This window comes from Triturus cristatus, chromosome 6 (genome assembly GCF_964204655.1).
Source record: "Triturus cristatus chromosome 6, aTriCri1.1, whole genome shotgun sequence".
Taxonomy (NCBI): Eukaryota; Metazoa; Chordata; class Amphibia; order Caudata; family Salamandridae; genus Triturus; species Triturus cristatus.
Window position 1 is genome coordinate 1,019,423,403 of NC_140589.1, and position 16,086 is coordinate 1,019,439,488.

General features: G+C 48.2%; 1 protein-coding gene across 1 annotated transcript in view; it reads left to right on the forward strand.

The window, feature by feature from the left end:
• The first annotated feature begins 2,546 nt into the window (after positions 1–2,546).
• Positions 2,547–16,086, forward strand: part of BUB1 (BUB1 mitotic checkpoint serine/threonine kinase) — an 850,308-nt gene continuing 836,768 nt past the window's right edge. Inside the window, exon 1 of the mRNA XM_085611813.1 lies at positions 2,547–2,767. Coding sequence (XP_085467939.1) covers positions 2,745–2,767 — 23 coding nt within the window. The 5' untranslated portion in view covers positions 2,547–2,744. The remainder of the gene's footprint in view (positions 2,768–16,086) is intronic.

Consider the following 16,086-nt stretch of genomic DNA (forward strand, 5'->3'; position numbering starts at 1 on the left):
TGCATTTTTACTTCATCCTTAACTGCAAACGGTAGATTGCGGGTCTTGTGTACAACTGGTGTTGCATTAGGTTTGACTATAATTTTATGTTGGTACCCCTTGAGTGCTCCAATTTTGTCATTGAAAACTTTTGGGTACTTGATTAAGATGGATTTGCTGTAGTCGTTTGTGTCTTGGACAACTAGGACGGGGTCAGATTTGCTGGGGTCAAGGATAATGCTCAAGGATAATGCTCAAGGACCAACAGCAGATACATAAAGTTTTCCTTCTGATTCCCTTCCTTTATACTCAAAGTTAAGTTTTCTGTACCCACATAAATCAATTGGTTCACCAGTGAATGACTTTATTAATATGTCTGCTTTTTCAAGGTGGTTACCAATGCGTGGTGTGAATTTTTCTTCCCATACCTTCTTGTTCACAATCGTATAGGGTGAGCCCGAATCTGCGCCAATGCTGATATCGATGCCTCCAATGGCCATATTGCATATGGGTTTCTTTTTTTTAGTTGCGACACCAGTGCTGACCTCATTTACTTGCTCTTCTTCAATGCTGAGGACACACATGTTGATGTCGTCTTCATCTGATGCATCATGCTGGTAGGCCTCTGCTTCGTTAATGATTTTTACAGTGCGTGCGTTACGTGTACGGCACACCTTTTGGAAATGCCCAATGACTCTGCAGTATGTGCACTTTACTCCTCTTGCAGGACACTTCCTGTCATCTGCCCAATGCGAGTTGTCTCCACACCTGTAACAACGCTTTGTTTCATTATCCATTGGTTTCTTGTTCATGTTTTTTGTAGTTTTGTTGTTCCACGTGTATTTTGGGTTGTGCTTAACTTGTGTCACCTTGCTGACGGTACCACTCTCTTTCTTCTCGTTGCTCTCAGCTATGACGGCTTTAGCGCAGCGACCAGTCAACTCTGCTTTCCTGCAACGTCTATTATGTTTTGGAGTGGGTACTCCCCTTTAGCCCACAGACTGTCCTGGATGTCAGCATTTGATCCCTGCATTACTATTTGATCTCTTATGAACTCGTTGTGCAAAGTTCCAAGACAGAACATAACCGGTGTATTAGTCAGAGCAGGCAATGGCGCTCCGAGAGCTAGACCAGGATATGATAATCAGTGAAAGGAATCTATACTTAAAAGGGGATGGGAGAAGAAAGAATCTGTAGTAAAAACTTGAAAGAGGTATTAACTGAGGTAGAAAGGCATAGATGGAAGGCTGAGGCCAGAGTAAGGCTTGTAGGAACTAGTTTGGAAATGCCTGGGGATCATGTTAAAAAAGGTTAATCGTCTTGCAGGAGGATTGTATTTTAAATCCCCTTCCAAAATATTAACATTGTGTGAGATTAACCTCATTACATGGACGTATTTGTATTTTCAGCTGACCTTAAAGTGTCACGCGAAATGTCACACATAATTTATTAAAATGACAAACATAAGCACACTGCAGACATAAAAATGTCACGCATAACCACACTTAAAACTTGGCAGCTATGTGACTGAGTAGTTATGATAATTTATTAGTGGGCAGCTGAGATCATCCATGCTGAGGCCTCTCACCTGTTTGGTACAGTTGGATCCCACAGTGTCCTTCCATTTCTGGTGCCTTGCACCAGTTTTAAGATCTTCTTAGCGTTTCCCGTTGCTCAAATGGTGTAATTTCTGATATTTATATGTTTCCTTCATCTTCATTGCTTGATTTTGCTTGAGAAAAAGTGTCACTCCTAGTTGTTGAGTGTCACCCATAAGTACACTGAAAGTATGAAATGTCAAACATAGTCGGGTACCAGACATCCCTGATTCGTCGGGACAGTCTCGGATTTCCATCAGCTGTCCTGGCAGATTTTGGGAAATTTTGCTCATGTCCTGGTTTTTAGAGGGGTTCAACTGAAAATGGTGGCGGTGCCTTTTTATATTTTCCAAATCAAAGACAGCAGCTGTTATAAGAAAGCAATTCAATTAACAGGCATGATACTGGCTTTAAAAACTATTTTATTTTGGTTCTTACTGCCATATCTGTAATCTATGCGGATGAGAACTGTCATTCTGTGCTTGGTTAATATACAATTGTAGTCATTCTATTTTTGTGAAATGTTCCGGGTTTTGGCTTTCAAATTCTGGTCCCCCACACACAAAAACATCCTGAAACCAGTTGGCAGTAATGTTTTGTGGGCGGGGGAGGGGTTAAGTAATTTGCTCAGAATCACACGATATTGAGCCAAGGTTGAGACTCGAACCTAGCTCTCTAGTTTTAAAGTGGAAAGCTCTGGCCTACGCATCACATCATTACCATTCTTACAGACAGCACGAGCGCCAGGATGAGCCTCAAAATAAAGTTAAGCCTCTTATTTTAATTATTTTATTTGTGAGGTTATTTCAATTATTTTATTTGTGTGAGGTTTTCTGTAGTTGCCATTCAAAGATGGCTGATCCGCTCTTCTCCATGTAGCCGTGTAATGCTAAAGTTGTCCTTTTTTTATTTTGAAACACCCTACACGTGACAGTTTCTTTTAATAGTCATCGCTCTGCGCCTCTTGACGTAAGACCGTTGCGATTGGCTGTTAAGGATGTGATCCCGACAACCAATTCTGCTACGAGATTTTAAACACTAATACTTACGCGGGAATTTTAAGCTGTGTTGTAAATTTCAGTCCCAGCCAATAATATCGAGTAGGGGAGCGAAAAGGCTGTTAGGGGGAGTCTTGTCATAGGAAGAATCTGCTGGTTTACCGGAACAATGGACATCGAGAGCTGCGTGCAGTGAGTGTTTGGCTGGGGCGTGGGGGAATTGTTGGGTCAAAAGAAAAGGCTCGCAGATAGTTGTAAATTAGGTCTGTAGAGAATAGACTTTGAGCCACTGTCATTACGTCGCAAGAAACAGTAATTTGTAATAACTTAAAATTGTGTATTGTGTCACCAGTGACATAGCTGCCAAGTTTCCAGTTTACTGATTTGGGACATTTCAGTTGCTGGAGTGCGTTTGTGTGGCACTTCATTGCAAATTGAAGTAGCTGTACCAGTGTAATAATGTTAACTTCAGAATAGCCTGAGCAACCCTAAAAGAGTATGCTAAAGGTGAGTTTAGGTAGGCATGTCCTTTTTTCCTGAAAAAGGGACATTAGTATGGTGAGTGTAGCAAAAAAAAAAAAAAAGGTAAAAATAACCCAAAATCCGGGGTTGCTACACAGTGATTTAAGCCAGGTTACACTTGTCTCTAGTGTAATGCTGCTCCACGCACCACTAAAGGCCTAGTAAGAGGAGCCAAATGAAAGCACGACCACACAGTATACTAGTATGGGTCTGAAGGTCCTGTGTGACCTCTGCCCATTTATTTAAGCTCTCTGGCCACAGACTGATACAAAGTATGGAAGCCCTTCCGGGCTAACGGCCGGGTCCTGCTTACGCGGTATCTAGACCGCTACATCCCTTCCCAAGTTAGTGTTCAAGCAAATAAACAATTCAACACACAGTCTTTGAGTCTTTGACTGGGTCTGGGATTGGGTCTCAAGTTGTACTTTTGTTGATGGGACCTGTAGTATTCTTATGTATGTCATTATAGAATGTATGATATGTCATATTCGAATGTTAGGCAGAATGTGGAGAGAGTACACGGAGTCGGCAAAGACGGTTGGATTTGCTGCTTGCGGTTGTTTAAGCTGTCTTCCTGCAATAAATCTTCACTTCGGATCCACATTGTCAGCCTCGTTACTACAGGACCCATGACACTCTGCAGGACTGTGAGGTGGTGAGGTGTTTCTGGTAATGTCCATATTAGTCTCTGTGATCGGGGTTGCAATGAATTCGCTACGGTTGGTTCTCCATCATGGCGTGATGGAGTGCCTGCAGCCGTCGCTTCTCTGCACTCCACATGTCTGGGAAAACTCCAATTGGTGTCTGAGCATTGGATTCTCTTGAACCAGGATATATTTCTTGTGAATGTCTCTTCTCCTCGTTGGGCTGTAAGGGCGGTACCATTGAGTTTTAGAACAGTCCACGGCCCAGGCTCATACGCTGTTTTGAACTTTCCTTTGCTGCGACAGTTCCGGACTAGGATGGTGCTTCCTGGGGTAAAGAAGCGGGTTCTAGCTCTCCTTTTCACGCTGGCTCGCTTGTTATTTTCTGTTCACCGTGCTTGAGTGCTGGCAGAATCATATGGCTCGGGGACCCAGCTGTCGGCTATGGGAATTGTCTCGGCAGTGCCCGGCTAGCATCAGGGACCAGGGTGATCTCTGCGTCGTGCAGTGCGGAGTGCTGCAATATTCCCGCTGGAACTTTTGAAGCGCCTTCTCAGGGTCGAGACTGCTCGGCTACTGCGACTCAGAGGATCTTGATGAGCGTCCGCATGAAGCGTTCGGCTTCGACATTTGCCTGTGGCCATTGTGGGGTGATTCAATGATGGTGAACTTCGAGTAGATCAAGTAGGTTCTTGAACTCTCCTCTTTGAAATGGGGCCCGTTGTCTGTCTTGATTTCATGGGGCAACCCAAACAGCCCGAATACCTTCTCGAGGACTGGATGGAGGTGTGCGAAAATTGTGGACACAATCACTTCAACCATGGGATACTTCAAATAGCTGTCTATCAGCACAGCTGTTACTCGTCCATCAGGAAAACTCCCAAAGTGTAGACTTACCTGGTACCACGGAGACGTCGCTGGATCTTCTGTTATCACTGGTGTGGGCGGTACTTGGCTACTTGTGAGCTGGCAGGATCTGCAGTTTCTTGTGTGTATCCATGGCAGCTTCAAGTCCGGGAAACCACACCTTTTCCTTCATTCATGATTTCACCCGCATGGTCCCTTTGTGGGCCAGGGTTGTGGCCCGTTCCTGGAGGCTTGCAGGAATGACAAGCCAGGATCCTCTCAATACTACACCATCTGCTGCAGCGCTTAGTTCGTCTTGCACCGTCCAGAATTTCCCAATCCGGTCTCTGTCAGGCCTGTTCCATCCATTGGCACCGCAAAGGAAGTCTTCCCACAATCCTTTTTGTAGGGAGTTCATCACCCTCACGAGCATGGAGTCTTTGCCGGTCTCAGTCTTGATCTAGTCAATGTGAGGGCTCGTGGACATGCCCATTGAAACACCAGGTCTACATATTCTTCTGCTCTTCGCTCCTGATCACAGCCTTCTTCTGCCAACTCCTGGGGGTGCCGTGGCAGGAAGTCTGTGGCATTCTTTGCCCCGGGTCGATAGACTAGTTCCATTTGATAATGCTGTAGTTGTATCACCCAGTGTTCGATTCTTGGCGGGGGATGTGGTGCTGTTACTCCAAACAGGACTAGTTGCTGGTGGTCAGTTAAAACTCTAAACGGGTGACCGCTGACGTATAGGTGAAAGTGGTTGCAAGCCCACCTAATCGCTAGCGCTTCCCTTTTGATTTGGGCGTAGCAGGCTTCGGTTGGTGTGAGCTTTGCTCGCGAAAGCGAGGGGTGTCCACTTCCCTGGTTCTGTTTCTTGTGTCAGGAACGCTCTTAGGCCAACGGGGCTGGCATCCACCAGGAGGTTGGTCATTTGAGTGGTGTAGAAGTATGCCATGGTGGTCTTTCTTAGAAGTGCTACTTTAATCTTTTGGAAAGGTCCTCCTTCTTTGCCCTACTTCCAGGTGACATCCTTCTTAGTTAGGGCTCGCAACGGTTGCGCTTGGGTGGCCAGGTTCGGTATGAACTGCCCGCAGGAGGTGGCCATCCTCAGGAAACTTCGGGTCTCTGAGGCCGTGGTTGGCGCGAGGTCTTGCAGAATGGCTTGAAACTTCCGCGGGTCTACCCCGACGACTCCTTGGCTAAAGACATAGCAGAAAAATTCAATTAACTTTTGAAAGACCGAGCAGTTTTCTCGTAGGAGGGTCACCCCATGCTTGGCAAGACGTTGGAGGGTAACCCGGGGATGCCGGTGGTTGTCTTCCATAGTCACCGAGTGTATTAAAATGTCGACACTGACATTTAATACTCCTTGACGTTCTGAGAGTATTAATTGGACGGCATTCTGGAATATCTCAGCAGCTTATGAAATTTCAAAATTCAGCCTCTTGTAGGGCATGGGCATATATGGGTCGAGAAGGTCGTGATGTACCGGCTCTCTTCGGTGAACCTCAACTGATGATACCCTGCATTGAGGTCCAGCTTGGAGAACCAGCTGGACCCATTTAGGTCGGCTAGGATGTCGTCCACAGTTGGTGTCAAATGCCTTTCGCGCTTGATTGGGCAGGCGCATGGCTATGCATAGTCTGATTTTACCTGGTTGCTTTGGTTTATCAGCTATTACCGTTGGAGAGACCCAGGGTGTCGGTCCAGTGACTTTCTCTATTACTCCTTGTTGTTCTAGGTTATGGAGTTCTTGCTCAACCAGTGGCCGAAGGTGAAAAGTTATGCGTCTGTGTCGCAGGGTAACTGGTTTCACTGCCTTGTCTATGTGCAGCTTGATCAGTGGCCGTTTCATGCTTCCAAGTCCTTTGAAAAGCTGCAGGAATAGTCCCACAACATCCTCTGTCTGCAGGGCCTTGACTGCGTTGGGAAATGTGTCCAGGCCGAGGTCTTCGGCTGTGTGACTCCTCACCAGGATGTCGGCCTCCCTGTCTACCACGTGGAAAGTCGTGGTGATCTCGTGGCTTTCTGACTTCACCTGGACTGTCATCTTACCCTTGAGGAGTAGAGGTGTTTGGCTGCCAAATATGAGAATTCTAATGTGATGGGGTCAACTTGTGTCCTGGGTTTAGTCGTTTGTACTGTTGACACCCTATCACATTTACAGACGCCCCTGCGGTGACATGGGATCCAGCAATTTCGAGTCCACATGTGGGCGCCGTTTCCGCTTGAGGTCACTGGCGAATGAGCTGGGTAACATTCGCCCTCATCGTCCGTGGATGAGTCTTCCAGGTACTGTCTGCCGTATTTATGCCCTGGGCGTTTTCGGGTTCTTCAAGTGACGGATGCTTCACTGCCTTTTGAGGGCGGTCTTCTCCCACGGGCTCCTCTTATTTCTTGGGCCCCTTTGCACGCAACAGCAAAGTGATTGGGGGTGCTACACTTTGAATATGTCCATTCTTGCACGGGAGATTCTTCCTGAGTGTACTCTTCTCTTCCGCAATATCGGCAGCCTGACCCCTGTGCGCTCTTGCTTGGCCAACGGCCACAGGTTCCTCTATTTTGTGTGCGCACCGCGTCTGCTCATTCGGTCTTGATAGTCGCGGGTCTCTCCGCCTGTTGGGTGATGGCGATGTCCATCGCTGTCGCTCGGGCATCTGATAGGTCGTGCCACAGTGCCATGATAAGAATGTCTTGGAGGGTGGTACCTGGCTGTTGCAAGATGAGGGTCCGGAGACTTTCATTTCGGCATCCCTGGATGACTTGTGCTCTGACTTCTTTGTTTTGGTCATAGGCCGTGCATGTGCTGGCCAGTTCTCTTAGCCGCGCATGGACTATGTCCATTGACTCTTTCCCTGTGGCCTGCTTGGTGGAGTTTGAACCTTTTGGTAATCGGGGTTCAGTTGAGGATCGAAGTGCATGTTCAGAGCCCTGACTACCGTGTTGTAATGGTTGGGTGCTCCTGTATTTGGTAGGTGGGCAAACAACTTGTATATCTTTTCCCCCGAAGTGAAGCAGTAGGGACCTTTTGACTGCGCCATCCATTTCTCGCGTTGCTGTGAAGTAGTTGCCTAGGCGGCTGATTCAGATTGTCCATCTGGGGGACGCAGTGGCTGGATTTATCAGCTCACTGCATAGAGGTAGCGCATTGATTTGGGCGTGCTGCGTGGTGGGTTGAACTACCTGTTGCGCTGGCGGTAGGTGTTGTGGCACCGCTTGTGCGGCTTGATCTGTCATGGTTTCCAGCGCTTGGTGCTCTGTCGTGGGTATGTGTGTGCTCTGTTTGCCACTGTAGCTTCCTTGGGGTATGAGCCTTGTGTCCTAGCTGCACCTTCAGATGGGTGAGTTGTTTTGTTGTTGTGTTTACTTATTACTGTCCCTTGACTTGTCTTTTGTTCTGTTTGTGTTCCTCTCTCACTGGGCTATTGCTCCCCTCCTTCACTTGTGTTGTGTTCCTCCTTCTCCCTTCAGCTCGCTGCATGCTCTCCCAGTGATATTCTTGAGGGGTGTGGGTGGATATGTAGGCAAGCTCACGGAGGGGTTGGGCTGTTTGTTCCTCTCCACGTGAGCGCTTGGCCTGGCGGTGCTGTAGAGGTTGTGGCTCAGACCAGCAGGGAGCAATCTGCGCATGTGCGTGCTGTGACGGGCAGTGGGTCAGGCCAGTAAGGCCGCCTGATAGCCGGTGCTGTGGATACTTTGGCATGCCGATATGCGGCAGTTGAGGCGCGGCTCCAGGTAGGGGAGCGAGCGAAGCAGCATACCCCCCTCATTGCAGCGGTAGTGATGGGGTGCTCCACTGGGTCACGGCTTGCTGAGGCGGCAACGGAAGACTGGCTGGCCGAGTTCTGCTGGCATGTCTGCCTGCGATGATCTCGCTCTTCGGCAGAGTATTTTCCTCCGCTGTGGGCTGTCTCCGGTCCGGATTGTCGGTTGGGAGATTAGAGGGTGTGAGCGTGTGGGGTTCTGGGCTTTGATTGACGCCCACCCTTGTCGCCAGTATAATGCTGCTTCATGCACCAGTAGAGGCCTAGTAAGAGGAGCCAAATGAAAGTACAACCACACAGTATACTAGTATGGTCTGAAGCGCTGTCGTCAGCTGACTAACTGGAGTAGATGGCATTGGTAGTCCAAGGCTGCGGTGCTGGATGAGGGCGGTGCCTCATGTAACTTATGAGTAGTGCCCTCAAACCACGGTGCAAGCTGTGGCGTCTGTCCGTGTGAAACATCGTCGTTGGATACCAGGGTGACTATGTGAAGCGAGGCAGTGCGGTACCTACAGGTCGCTGTGCAAGCCGCGTCTCGGTGGGGGCATCAGCAGGCATCATCGGGGAGACCAGGGTTGCAGTGCGGCGTTGTAGATGGCGTTGGGTTGCTTTTTCTTCTGTTGCAGCACAAAAACACTGTCCCCAGTGCTGAGGGCATAAGAACTTGAAGTCTTTGCCGTTCCTGAGACTTCTTAAACAGGGGGTAAGCTCTACCTCAAGCCCTTCGAGAAACTCGCAAAAAGAGATTGCAGAAAGTTCAAGTCCAGTCCTTTCACTGCCTAAGACAGAAGCAGCCCCAGCAGGCCAACACATCAAGGCACACAGAAAATTGGTAGTTCCTCCTCGCAGCTTCTCCAGCTCTTCTTGGTCCAAAGGAGTTCTAAAGTTCTGGGCCCCAATATTTATACCACCAACTTCTTTGTTCTCTGAAGGCAGAGAGTATCTGTACCCAGCCCAAACCAGTTCTGTCCTCACTGGTGCAGCTTTCTGGCAGGGGGTGGAGATGGCATTGCGCAAGGCAGGCCAGGACCATTCAGGTACAAGGAAATCTCCTCCCACTATTCTAAATGCAGCCCACGTCAATTCAGCCCAGAGCCATCAGGCTCTCCAAAGCCACTGCCCCTTTCCAGCACCTGTCATACCATCTTTAAACCTATGTCCCCATTGTGTCCTATGAGAACAGGCAGCCTTGCAATGGTGAAAAACAAAATACACTGTAATTCACTACGAGGACATGTTGCACGCACCAGTACATGTCCTACCTTTAACATACACAGCACCCTGCCCACAGGGGTACCTTGGGCCTGACCTTAGGGGTGACTGACGTAGAAAAAGGGAAGGTTAGGGCCTGGCAAGTGGGTGCACTTGCCAGGTCGACATGGCAGTTTCAGACCTGCTACCACAGAGTCTGTGCGCAGTTTGTGTTACCTTTTCAGGGCTACTTCTGTGGGTGGCACAACCAGTGCTGCAAGCCCACTAGTAGCATTTGATTTACCAGCCCTGCCACTCAGTGCACTTTACTAGGGCCTCACCAGTAAATCAAATCTGCCAATCATGGAAACACCAATCCATAACATAATATACAACAGGAGCACTTGTACTTTAACACTGAAAAGCAGTGAGAAAGTGCGCAGAGACACTAAACCATCAAAAGCAGAGTCCAAACCGGGAGGTCAGAAAGCAAAAAGTCAGGGGAAACACGCCAAAGATGCCAAGTCTAACATGCAGTTTTTCAATGTTTCAAACAAACCAACTACACACTTAGAAGAATTTTCAAGGAAAAGCAGTCAATCTAATCCTATGGGAAGAAATGAAGTTATCGGTTTGAAGATAAGTGCTCCTTTTTGAGAGTTGGTATTCTGGGGTTAGAACCAGGGTTGCCCCAGGGTCAAGGATTCACTCTCAGAACACCCACAGCAGCACTAGGGCGGCCGAGTGCAAAGTTCTGAGGCCCAATGTTATCTAACGGGGTATACGGGGCCTTCGCTTCGTGGCTGCTCACAAGCTGGCCACAAGGTTGTGGGAGCAAAGCTCCTGGTGTTGGGCTCAGGGCAAGGGGTGGGGGGTCCGAGTTGGCACACAAGGTGCACCAACAGCGGCACAGGATCGGCCAGGTGCACGGTACTGTTTTGGCGTCGGGTGCCCTGTTTTCAATGGGGATTGCTCGTTTTGGTTTTTGGCTGTAGGCCAGGTCCAGGAAGACTTCCGGGAGGAACCAACAGCTGGGCAGGTAAGTTGGAGGGCTCTGGACGTAGGTGCACCTCTGTTTTTCACAGGGCGGCTGGATGTTGGGGTGTTTTTTTGAGGTTGCATTACCGGGTCCCTCGCAGTTGGTGGGGGGGGGGGGCCTCCGTGCATAGGCTGCAGGCAACGTCGGGGAGTACTGGAGGGGTCAACCCACAGTGGACTCACTCTGGAGCTCTAGGGGACATCGCTGTGAAGGGTGGGCTACCCAAATTTGGGCCTTAGGCGTCGTGTGTAGTGGTGGTTCCTGGCGTTGGGTTTCTTTACCGTCAGCAGGCTCAGTCTGTCTTGGGACTTTCTTTTGAACAGAGCTGCTGTTGACAGGAGATCTAGTCTTTGTTGAAGGCAGTCTGTCCTCCAAGGGTTCTGGAGGTCGCTGGCTGGTCGGTGACTTTTGGCGCAGGATCACTGGAAACTCCAGACGGGCCGGTATGGCTGGGGCCAAGTCAGTTCTTCTCTGTAGTCTCCTTTGCTGGGCGTCTTCGTCCTTCTTAGGTTGCCGGAATTTGTTTTCTTGGTTCAGGGCTGACCCCTAAATACTGAATTTTGGGGACGTTTTGGGGTCTCGAGGTCAGTAGTCAATGGGCTACTGACCTTAGGGTGACTACACCCTTGTTGTTTTCACACCACATGGGTGAGTGGACACAATCCCTAATCCTGATTGGAGAGTACTTGCCATCTGCAAGATGGCGGGCACTGAAGATTGGGCTTCACCTTACCTCCCCCACCTGAGAGGTGGGATTGGCAGAGGTGTGCACAACTTCTGGGCTGTGCTAATTTTTACCACCTGGAAGGGAGCCTGCTCCTGATAGCAGGAGAGTCTGGGGGTTGTCTTACAAAGGCAGCAAGGCCTTTGAAGCTCCCCTGCCACGGAGGGCTCTTCCTGGCCTGGGGGAGGTGTGACCACCCCCACCCAGGAAAGGCTTTGTGTCTGGACTCAGGGAACAAATGCTCCCACCACAGGGGTCGAGAAACATGGCTCGCGGTGGCAGGCTGGTGCGTACAAGTCAGGGAACCCACCAGAGGCTGGTGGTTGTTCACTGTCCGTCTCTAAGATGCCCTCTGAGGGCATTGCATGATAAATCCACACTAGGATCAGTGTGGTTTTATTATGCTGAGATGTTTGCTACCAAACTTCCCAGAATTCAGTAATGCCATTATGGTGCGGTGGAGTTCGTAATGACAAACTCCCAGACCATATACTCTTAATTGCTTTACTGCACTTACAATGTCTAAGAATGGACTTGGACACTGTAAGGGTACAGTGCTCATGGAACTGTACTCTCACAAGTGGTATTGTGCACCCAGCTAGAATGGTGTCTTACCAGGAATGTGTGCCATGTTGACTCTTCACTTTTCTCTGCACCAAAAAACGCAGCCTGCAATGGGGGGGGGGGTTGTGTGTGTTAAGGTACAGGACCTCTAAGAGTGACACAATATGTGCTGCAGCCCTTGGAGTCCTTCCCTGGTCACAGGGACTTACATGTGGGCAGAGAGGTTCCAATTAGAGGTACAAAAGTGCAGTTTTGGGAAAGAACACAGGCCCTGGGACCCTGATTGTCAGGAACCCAGTGCTCATCAAGTCAAAGTGCATCAAAAATCTAGCAAAATGTGGGGTGTGGGGGGGCTTACTGCAACAGAAATCCAGCTTCCTACACTCCCCAGTTTTTTCATCCCATTTAAAGCCCTTCATCATGGCAATAGTTTAACTTGTATCTAAAACTCTATGCTGCCGTCAATAGCATGCTGAGTTACTTCAAGTGTCTGGGAATGCACCCTGCATTCAGGCAACTCACTCCTCATTCTTGCCCTTCACTTTCACGCTCACCCTGCACTCAGTGATCATAATGCACTTGTGCTGTTCATCCTGTACCTCACCCTGCAGTTGCACGAACACGCTACTCGCCCGCACTCGTGACACTTCACCCACCTGTCCCCCTCACTGCTCAATCTGCTATCTCACTCAAACAAGTCTTATTACTAACAATGCATTCATTTGTGCCACTCTGCATTTATATATGCACCATATGGTCACCTCACTCCCCCTGCAGCCACTCCTCTTACCCTACTCTCACACTGTCGCATCGCTCACCGTGCATTCGCATGGGCACTCCTGCCACCCACACAGTACAGAGGATTATTGTGCCTGCCACGAAGAACGTGTACCATGGAGATCATAGAAATTAGTGCGAGTGCAGGGATGTGGAATTCTTATAGCCCGACGCCCAGGACATATTGTTTGGGGTCAAGGGCAACAAGTTTTCATGTGTATTTTGTCCTTGGGACAAGTAGGCTCAACCCCCTGCAGTACAAACCCTTTGCCTACCAGTTTACAGTACCACAATATCGATCTGGGAAGGGCATTGTCTACAGTTAAGGTAATATGTGTGTCCATGTATTAATACTGTTCAAACTTGTATTTACGGTTCATTAATGCAAAGCCTTTATTGTTAGTGTGAGCACTAAAAGTAAATGTTGTAAGCTCAGCCTGCATTACGGACAGTGGTTCCAGTATAAATGTATACACACGTTTTCAAAGTTTAGTAATATGAGGCTATGTATAATGTTCCCAGAATGCTCTCTGATTATATGCAAATATTATCAGAAGCTTGAAAGCAAGAGTGATGATTCTTTGCTTTCAAAACAAAATGTTCACCAAAAAAAAACACAAGTAGGAAAAAAAACATTTTGCTAAACTACTGTAAGATTTTAGGTACCATATCTTTTTAGCATCATTTAGTAACATGTTGATGTATGCTTGTATTTCCCAAAAATATTCATAATGGAAAATCTTTGTAACTTTGATAATAAATACGATTATGGGAAACAAAAATAAACACACTAAAGGTCATGGTTAACGCCAGGCCTAAATAGAGGCCCAATTATTAAAGAAAGTCTCAAAAGTGTATCCTTGCATTAAGTGTATATATAGAGTTTCCGTGAATTCCCAAGAATTTACAGAAGTAGGCCAAGAAATAGTACTCCTAGAAAATATTTGTGAACTGCGTTTTAGCATGAGAAAATGTGCATGTGTAGATTTGCTCATGTGAAAATCTGAATGTTTCAAGTTCACTTTACTCCGACCACTTTTTTCTCAACCCTGGATGAAGTTTTACGTCTGCAACTGTCAGGAGTAAATTTCCAACCTTTTTCAGTATGGGAGAAGATTAGAAAAGAGTTGGTGAAAGCCCTTAAAACATGCAAGTTAGTAGATTTGTACAGACTCAAAAGGGCATTACAACCCTTGAACTATTGCTTACCACTACCTTCAGCCCCAGTATGTATACCTGCAGAAACGTAGCAACTCCTATATAATGAGATTGCTGCCGTAATTTGTCGCCACATTACAAGGCACAAAAGAGACAAGTGGATTTTGTTACACGACAAGTAGATTTATGAAGCAACCTGCCCCATTGACAAGTAGATATTTTATTAAATTCCACACCCCTGGAGTGTATCTTGAGTAGCGCTATAAAAAAATAAGAGAAAGGTGCTATAGAAAAATAAGGTGCTTTGTTGGTGAGTGGTACTAATGTAATTTATGGAAAAGGAGGAAATGGGGCAGGGGCGCCCCAAAAAAAAGTTGCACCATGTGCGACCAGTCCTAGGGCCAGCCGTCGCTGGGAGTGTTAGTCCCCCGCCCCCCAAAGTTCGTGTCTAGTTGCGCCCCTGATTGGTATTTATTTGTTAGTAGAAATACAACTGACCAAAGAACAGCCAACACTTTTCACCTGTGTTGCCGGCAGGCCAAGGACTTTCTCAGGCAGAAAGTCTTGCTAATATATAGTCAGAAAGTCTTGTTATATAGTGGTCGTAGAAATGGCTTCGTCCGTAGTGCCTGCTCACCTCCTTGGTAGCTTGACCGGAGCAGTCAGGCTTATCTCAGAGACAGTGTGTGAATTATTTGCACATAACATACAGTAATACAGTGAAAACACTGCAAAAGAACATCACACCAGTTTTAGGAAAATAACCAATATTTATCTGAAACCAAGATCAAAGCGATAAAAGACCAACATACAGTAATCAAATAGGTGCACATGGCAAGAATGACTTAAATGCAGTTCCTTCAAGCCGGTATCTCTATCCGGGGCTACTGCAGTACTGAAAACATAATCCAACAGTTTGGGCTGACCGCCGCGGTGCGGACTGGCATTAGTGTCAGCAGACTCGCAAACAGTACCTTTTGGTTGTGGCTGACTGCGCCAGTGCGGCCGGTCCTGACAACTGTCGCTGTTGTGATGTAAAGAATAGCGGTGTGGCGTGCAGTACCCTCAAGTCGCGGCACAGGCAGTGGCTCAGTGACTGTTGTCCCGTTACGTCAGTGAGACCAGGGTTGCGGCGTGGTGTGAGGCAGTGCTCGTTGTGGTGCTGATGGGTCACGGTGCAAGCGGCAGTGCCGGTTGATGGGAGCTGGCTTTGGTTGGCCCAGACTGCAAAGTGGGACGAGGCAGTGCATTGTGTGACTTACGAGCAGGACCCCAAACCACGGTGCTGTCACGGGTGTCAGTTAGCGTGCAGCGATGTTGGTGAGACCAGAGCGGCGTAGTGAAGCGAGGCGGTGTGCGGTGCAAGCTGCAGCTCATTGCCAGTAGTGGTGGTTGTCGGTGAGACCAGGGTTGTGGTGCAAAGTGCGGCTGTGCCTTCTGCAGTGGCTTCAGGACATGGAGCCCACGGCGGTGTCGGTTTTGGCTGCTTTCCCTCTCTGTGGCAACTGTAACCTATGGTCCAAAGGCAGTACCCAGAGGTAAGTGAAGTATTTGCTGTTCCTGAGACTTCGTGAACAGTAGGCAAGCTCTATTTCAAGCCCTTGGAGATACTCTGCAACAAGTGGAGAAAGTTCAGTCCAGTCAGCAACTACAGCCAAACACAGCAACGCAACAACACAGCAAAGGGGCCTCCTGGCAGTTCTTCCAGCTCTTCTTCTTGACAGGTTCCTTGATACAAGCAAGTTCTCTGAAGTCTTTTATCTCCCTGAGACTTCCAACAGGAGGCAAGCTCTACTTCAAACCCTTGGCGAAAACTCTAACAACAGGATGATGAAAGTACAATCCAGTCCTTTCTCTGCCCAAGACGGAAGCAGCAAGCAGCAGTCCAACACGCAGAGTACACAGCAAAGTGGCAGCTTTTCCAGCAATTCTTTATACTCCGTTTCCCTTTCTTCTTTTGGGCAGAGAGTGTCTGTGCTCAGCCCAAACTAATTCTGTCCTCTCTGGTCCAGCTTCCCAGCAGGAGGTGGAGACCGCATTGTCCAAGGCAGACCAGGCCCGTTCAGTTGCAAGGGAAAGCTCCTGCCACTACTCTGAATGCAGCCCAGCTCTATTCAGCCCAACTCTGACTAATCCAGGTAAGGCAGGACACACCTAGACCTACACCCCCCAGTGGCTGTCTACAGTGAATGCACATCCCCAGCCCCTGTCACCCAAAGCGAATATAGCACTTCACATCGCATGCGTTAACAACGCATGCAATTATAATGCGTCGTAACAAAGAC